The 7,731-nt window shown below is 58.4% G+C and overlaps 1 protein-coding gene across 1 annotated transcript; it reads left to right on the plus strand.

Annotated features, from left to right (window-relative positions):
- Positions 1-6,474: 6,474 nt before the first annotated feature.
- Positions 6,475-7,079, plus strand: LOC144112991 (uncharacterized). Its single transcript, XM_077645841.1, has one exon. The coding sequence runs from the start codon at positions 6,477-6,479 to the stop codon at positions 6,954-6,956; it is 480 nt and encodes a 159-aa protein (XP_077501967.1). The 5' UTR covers positions 6,475-6,476; the 3' UTR covers positions 6,957-7,079.
- The last annotated feature ends 652 nt before the right edge of the window (positions 7,080-7,731 follow it).

The raw sequence follows: 7,731 nt of genomic DNA on the forward strand, positions 1-7,731 counted from the left end.
GCCACAATCAAACATTGAAATAGGGGCCTCAGGGTGGTGAATTAAATAGGCGCGAGAAGTAAGAGGCAGAACGAAACAACAACAACAACACGTGTGGAATATACACATGCACCGGCACAAACATGCACGATGCAAATGTTCAACATTCCATCGTGTCGATCAGCCTGGAAAGGAGAAAAACTCCATCTTATTCTCGTCTTTAGTAAAAATCGATTCTCTGTTTGCGTGGATGTTTGTGTGGCAGAAAACGGAGCATTCATTGCTGAGAAAATTGGGTTTATAAATTGAACGTCTTGTTTATTTCCCCGCCGCACATCCAAACATCTGACGTCAAAACCTGGGAAGACTACGTAGTCGACGTTTGGAAGCGATCGCCGGTGTAACCTAACCTCCTCGCTCTAGTAAGCTTACTATCTTGTAGTTCCGTTTCGAGCTAAAGTGTTGCAATTAAACGCGCTAATCTGTCCATACAGGGCAACTTCAATTTTTCCCCAGTGTCCCTTTAATATTGCGGTTGGAAGAAAAAGAAATATTTGACAGCAAGGACTTTGCTGACATCTACGCTGCCGCAATAAAATGCTTCGTGAAAGCTGAAGAGCGGTGTATACTGTTACAAAGCGACACCTTAACTAAATTTCTTGTTTCCCGAACTATTTCGCCTCGTCTTATAAAAGCTGCAAACACCCCGGTGGCAACAAACATCGGAATAGTGTTATAAAATTATTGTATAAGTTGCAGTAATGCTACATGTTTCATTGGAATGTCATGCAAATGTTAAAATTAACAAATAACGTTTAAGTCGTATCTTAAACGCAAGTTTAAACGTTCAAACTAAATATCATGCTAATGTAGTGTTCTAAATCATAACTGTGAGACACCATCACAGCATATTTCAAACGCTGTCTCTGAGAGCAGGACCAGCTTTCTTGGAGATCGTTTTTAATTGTGAGGCCACTGTAGATTATTGTAAGATACTGCCCGGAATAGTCTAAACTCCCAATGTGCAGCAGAATCTGCACTTTAAAATTGTTCTGCACTCGCACCGAATAGTTAGACTGCCATACAAAAGCAGTGGGATGCGTTTTCGAAATTAAATAGCAGAAAACTATACAAGCGTCCCGAGGAGGGATCTGCGATACATTGATTGTTATAAGGTGCACTGTTAAGATATGCCCAAAAATTGAGTTCACGAACATCTTCCGGTAGAAAAAAAATTCCCTTGTCCAGAATTTCTAGGCGACTTTTCGTTTAATTATGCTATTCAACTCGCAGAATTTCGCAGTTAAGTCTCCTGGATTACGCCTGTAATAGACTGCATGCAAAGCTTTAAAATTTCTTCAAAAAATTTTCATTATCACGCACTCACCATTATCGCTTATGGAACATCCTTCGTGGCCAGGCATATGCGCACGAGCTCGTGGTGTCCGCTCGAAGGTGAGTGAATAAGTTGCATGAATTGTTGTGCTGTGTTGTAGTTTATAGTGTTGTGCTCTTTGCCTCTTGCTCCTTCTAAAATGCTAATTGAAGCTGTGTGGCCCTGCAGGGTAGCCTTTCCGTTTTTGCGAAAGTTGCACATATGTTATTGGAATGTTTAACTAAGGCGAAGAAAGATTACTGCAACGCTTATTTGCAACTTTCAGAAACGCCAGAAAAATAAGCGACGTTAGGAACAACGTAAATGCATTTGAACAAAACAAGAAAGCAACATTTTTTAACGTTCTGGCGTTCCACAGGAAAGCTGAACACTTATAAACATTCTTTGACATACTCTTTGGTTTCTCGCTGCGCTCTTACTACCGCCCAGCGGTATATAGGTCCAGGTCGCCTCGAGCGCTTCGCCACTCCAACGAGTGTTTCGCCCTTTCCTTCCCTAATGTCGCACCATGGATAAGTGGGGGCAACGGGTCAAGGAACTTCGTCCCTTAGGAGGCAAAGGAGCCATGGTGTACTCAGCGAGAGAAAGAAAAAGACGCCTCCCCAAATGACCCGCCCGAGGCTAGCATTCACTCGGCCAACAACAACAACACTCGGCGGCTTCCTCTACGCTATCTCGTAATGGAGCCAGCTAATGGGGCTCTCAGTTAGCGGCCAGGTAAAGGGGTGCATTCGGTGCTGGACAACGACGCGAAGGTCGTGCGGGGTCGTCGCTCGTCTGCACCGCCGCGACTCGGTCAGGTGCGCGCGGCCTCCCTTTCGACAGCGGCGGCGGGTGCTCATTATACCGGGGTGTATGCGGCGGCCGCCATGAGAGGCCCCGCTGGCACCGGCGGGTAGAGGAGGGAGCGCGAGAGCCCCATTGGTCGGGCGAAGCAAGGCCACGTGACCCGCGCGGCGCGGCTCATTGGCTGGCGGCGGAGCCCCGGCGCGGCAGAAAAACATGCCAGCCGCCAGAGGTGGCCGCAGAGAGGGCAGCAGTAATCCCTGCGTGCGCGCCACGCCGAGCTCAGGGACCTCCTATTGCAGGGCACATTAACACCTGATGTGCTTGCCTTACAGGAGACCCGCGTTCCAGTCGATGCCGCCCGCCTCCCTGGGTACACGGGCTATGCAGGCTGCTCCAGCTGTTCACTGCAGACCTGCAGTGCGGCCCCCTGCCTGGACAGCTCTCACCCGCAGGAGAGGCCCCGTGCTGCCATCTACGTGCGGAGCAACCTGCCCCACACCGTCCTGGACGTGGCCTCCCCAGACATGAGCCCGATGGAAGTCTGCGCCATCCGTGTCCGCCTTGGCGGCAAGGACACATCGGTGGCCTCGGTCTACGTTCCCCCTTGCGTTCCCTGGGACCCTTCCTGTCTAACTACGCTCTATTCCCGCTTAGGCAGGGATGCATTAATCTGTGGCGATTTTAATGCCCACCACAGAGACTGGGGCAGCCAGACGACCACCACCCGCGGCAGGAAGCTCCTGGACGCGGTCGCGGCTGCTGGCCTACACCTCCTGCGGCCTAAGGCGGCCACGTTCATCCGCCCAGGCCAGTCCTCGGTCATCGACCTGGCCCTCCACTCGGAAGCCTGCCGATACTCTTGGAAGCGGGCAGCGGACTCCCTTGGATCGGACCACTTTCCCATCCACCTGAGCCCTGCCCAACAACAGCGTCCAAAGGACAGGGTGTATCGCCTCATTAAGTGGCCCCAATTCAGGGAGCTCGCTAAAGAAATCCCATTCGCAGGTGACTTCCTGGATTGCCTGAAGTCCTGCGCCCAGGCGGCCACGATGTCGGTATCGTGTCATGCGCAGGCCCCTGTTCCCGACCTTCGCCTCCTGGGTCTCCGCGCTGCCAGGCGCCGTGCGGAACGCAGGGCGGAGAGGACGTGGGCCCCCGAGGACTGGAAGGCCTACCGCAGGATCGACGCCACCTGCCGCCGCCAGGCCAACCGACGGACAAGAGAGAGCTGGGCCGGCATCTGCCGCTCACTCCAGTCTGCGCGGCAGTCCTCCAGGGCCTGGCGACTGTTCCGGTCCCTCTTGCAGGTGGCCACCAGCCGACACCCTGTCCTGGGTGCAGCCATCGCCAGGGGGGTCTCCTACCTGGCCATGGCTGAGCAGCTGGCCGACCACTTTTCAGCCAGCCTCACGGTCTCTGTCCCTCCTCTGGTCCCCTTGGCCCAGCCTCCTCCCGGACGACCCCCTCTTCCGGCAGGCGTAACCAGTTCCGTTGCAGCCCTGTGTGAAGCCCCCATCACCCCTCATGAGCTCCACCGAGCCCTCCACCGCTCCAAGCAGCGGAGCGCTCCTGGGGCAGATGGGCTCACTTTGCAGATGCTGCGGAACCTGGGTGCCCCAGAGCAGGCCCGCCTCCTGGATGCCTTCAACATCATCTGGGACAGCGGCATCCTCCCGGAGAGCTGGTCCACGGCAATCGTGGTCCCGATCCGGAAGGCCAGGAAACCCCTCAAGGCTCTATCCTCCTACCGACCTGTGTCGCTGACCTCAGCAGCCTGCAGGTCAATGGAGTTCGTGGCCCTGCAACGCCTCTCCTGGATAGCCAGGGCGAGCGACTTCCTCTCCGAGTGCCAGACGGGCTTCCGCAGGCACCGCTGCACAGCAGACTCCATTGCCGATGTGGTCTCCTGCCTGGAGGAGGCCAAGCAGCAGGGAGAGGTTGCCTTCCTGGTCCTACTGGACGTCCAGGCAGCCTTTGACAGCCTGCCCCACTCCATGATCGAGCAGGCTCTAGACGATCTTGGAGTGACCGGGCGGTTGCGCCGTTTCGTAACCGCCTTTCTTTCTAACCGGTCCATGCAGGTTCGGGTCGGGGGCACCCTGAGCTCTCCTCGCCCCATCACCGCCGGGGTTCCGCAGGGCTCAGTCCTCAGCCCCTTCCTCTTCAACCTGGTCATGGCCGGCCTCCCGAACGCCATCCAGCAGGATCGCCTTCGTGTCTTCTGCTCTCTTTACGCAGATGACATCGCTCTCTGGGTCCGCGCCCCCCGCAGGCACATCGTCTCTGCAAGGCGGGCTCTCCAGCGGGCCCTCGACGCGGTGAAGTCCTTCCTGACTTCCAAGGGCCTGGTGCTCTCCGCCACAAAGTCGGAGGCCCTTCTCGTCCACCCACGAGGTGCACAGGCCACGGCCGGGATCCGCACCTTGCAGATCGACGGCACCAACCTGCCCTGGAGACAACAAGTGAGGTACCTTGGGCTAACCATTGACCATCGCCTCACTTGGATCCCAGCAGACAAGCCCCTCCTGCTCCACCTGGACCGCGTCGGCCGAACGGCCGAGCGCCTCCTGGCACGTGGGAATGGCTGCTCTGCCTCCTGGGCCATCCGGCTGTTCGAGGCTGCTGGGACCTCGGCAGTCCTCTACGCCCTCCCCCTGGTGGCCCTCAGGGACACCCGGCTCAACCGCCTCGAGATTGCTCGGCGGAAGTGGATCCGCCGCCTCCTGGGTGTCCCACGGAACTCCCAGACCCCGGCCACCCTTGCCGAAGCGGGGGTGCTCCCACTAAACCTTCTGTTATTGCAGAGAGGCCTCACACACACGGACCGGCTCCACCATGTACCTGACGGTGAAGCCCTCTGTGCACGTCTCTTGGGGCGCCCCCACTCCAGGATGGGCATGCTCGCTGGCGCCTACCTGGAGTCCCTGGGCCAACCCAGCAGCCATCTGGCCCTCCCCCCGCTCCCCACGCGTCCTCCTCTGCAGGTCTTCCTGGACTTTGGAGGAACGTCCAAGCGCCGCACACCGGCTGCAGCCATCAAGCAGGCTGCTGCTGCCTTTCTGGAGGAGTGCGGAGACTCCACTCTCCTCTTCACCGATGGGTCGGTACTGCCGGCCTCAGGTCGGGCAGCTGCGGCTCTCGTGGCCCCGCAGTTGGGAGTCACCAAGACTTGCAGGCTCTCCTTCCCAGGCAGTTCGACAGCGGCCGAGCTGGCAGGACTCCACCTGGCGGCTGACCTCATGGCGGCCCTCCCACCTGGTCCTGTGGCAGTCCTCTGCGACTCCCGGCCAGCCCTGCAGCTGCTGACCAGGTCTCACGATGTCGTGGCCACCACCTCTCAGCTCAGGGCCCGTCTGCACGCCCTGGAGGATGCGGGCCGCCGGATCACGCTGCATTGGGTGCCGGGCCACTCCGGCACTGAGGGCAACGACCTGGCTGATGCTTCGGCCAAGTCAGCTCACGCCGATGGGTCCCCGGTATCCTTGGCAGTGACCCAACACGATTTTGCCCGCTCTCTCCTGTTGCAGGTGGTGCGGACCCTTCACCCGGACCGCAGAATAGCGGCCCGAAAGCCCTTCCGCCGGCTCTCGGACCAGCTGCCCCGGCGGGACCGTTCCCTCCTTCTGCGTCTCCGAATCGGATGTACGTGGACGCCTTCCAGGCTATACGTCCATGGCCGGGCCTCCTCCCCTGCCTGCCCTTCTTGCGGTGACACGGGCACTCTCGGTCACCTTCTGTTGGCGTGCCCGGCCCACGACCTCTCCAGGCAGCGCCTGGAGTCGGGCTACCGGGCACTTGGTCTCCGGACCACCACGGAGGACGACCTCCTGTTCCCGGTCCGCAACCAGCTCCAGGCGCACCGGGTTCTCCTCTCCTTTCTTGGCGAGTCTGGCCTGAGCCTCCTCCTCTAGTCCATCGCCCCGTCTAGCACGAGGCGTTGGCCACAAGAGGTCCGCGGCTCCTTCCCCGGCCTGGTGCTTGCACACTATTCCAGTGCACCAGGTCTATTCCCCCCCCCCCGCTGGTGCTTGCACACACTCCCAGTGCACCGCGGTTTTTTCCCCTCCCAGGTGCGAGTTGGAATTGCTGCTGCGGCGTCGAGATGGCGGGACCAAAGGACCCTCCTGACGGACCCCAGGCCACGGCTTCCCCCGGACATGATGCACCCTCCCCCCTCCCCTCCCCACCCTACATCCCCCTAACCCCTTCCCCTGGTCCCCAAGAGTGATGCCCTAAGGGCCAACATACGTCGGGACCAGTACCCCCTCCCCAGAATATCCCATAGTACCAACCAACCAACCAACCAGCAGTAATGCACAGCGAAACACCCGCAACGACCGCCCTACCGCCGGCTCCGTCCGACCAGGGCCCGCTCAGCGCGGGCCTCACTCCCCGCGGGGCGGCCTTCAGCATCGAGGCGCTGCTGGGCCTGGGACCCGCGTCGCCGGACTCCTCCACGCCCGCGCCGTCTTCCAACTCCGAGAGCTGCGGCGGCACCGAAGGGCGCCGGAGGCCCGACGCCTGCAGCGGCGGCCGCCGACAGGGCTCATCGGAACCGAGGCCCAAGCGCGTGCGCACCATCTTCACCGCCGACCAGCTGGAGCGGCTCGAGGCGGAGTTCCAGCAGCAGCAGTACATGGTGGGCCCCGAACGTCTGTACCTGGCGGCAGCACTGAGGCTCACCGAGGCGCAGGTCAAGGTATGGTTCCAAAACCGGAGGATCAAGTGGAGGAAGCAGCACCTGGACATGCAGCGGCTCGCCCACGCCGCCTCCAAGCTGCCGCCGCTGTGACTTCCCCGCGAGAGAGACCTGTACATAAGATGTGCCTATATCTGCAGAGTGCGCGAGAGACGCCCATTTTCTATGAGCGGCCGTCCCAACCCTTCCCTTCCCGTGTACATACGTCCGGCCCAATAAACCACGCTGAGAAAAGCAGCCCCCCCTCGTGTGCTTGGGCGGTGGTGCTGCGCCCAGCGGGCGGCTGCTGACGGCTCCCTGGGCGCAGCCGCTGCCTCTTCACTCATCCTTCGGCCGGGGCGCCTTCCCTGCAACGCTCGGCTGTGGAGAGGCGCAGAACCCTTCGCGTTGTCTCGAGGAGGCGCCCCGAGCCTGTGCCTGCGTAAGCTGCTTACGCTCTCAGTTCGTACTTTAATCTGGCCGGTACTGCGCAGACTCGCCCGTCTGTTTTATTTCTGTGCGTTTATTTTGTTCCGCTCCTTCGAAAATCTGCTCTTTGGTTGTGTTGAGTATTTGTTTTTTTTCTTTAATCTGATTTCACTATATTCTCTTTTGAAGTGTCGGTTGCTAAGGGTTATCGAAGGTCACTGCTATTTTTATTTAATTTTAGCAGTAGTAGTTGCGGTTTCGGGGCACAGTTGTTATTCAAGACAGCAGCCATAACTGCTGTTGTGTCGCTCGGTGATTAACTATTATGGTCGTCTGGGGTGCAAGTGCACCGTCTTCGAAGGTTTTTGCTTGGAGAAAAAATATGTTCTCGATTCTTATCATGTTCTAGATTTTTTTTTGCCCTCCGTTCCAGTCACGTCAGTCATATGTCTTTGTAGTG

Source organism: Amblyomma americanum, chromosome 1 (assembly GCF_052857255.1).
Source record: "Amblyomma americanum isolate KBUSLIRL-KWMA chromosome 1, ASM5285725v1, whole genome shotgun sequence".
NCBI classification, from domain to species: Eukaryota; Metazoa; Arthropoda; class Arachnida; order Ixodida; family Ixodidae; genus Amblyomma; species Amblyomma americanum.

Bases quoted from the DNA above. Each gene is read 5' to 3' on its own strand.
- LOC144112991 (XM_077645841.1), top strand. From the start codon at position 6,477: ATGCACAGCGAAACACCCGCAACGACCGCCCTACCGCCGGCTCCGTCC.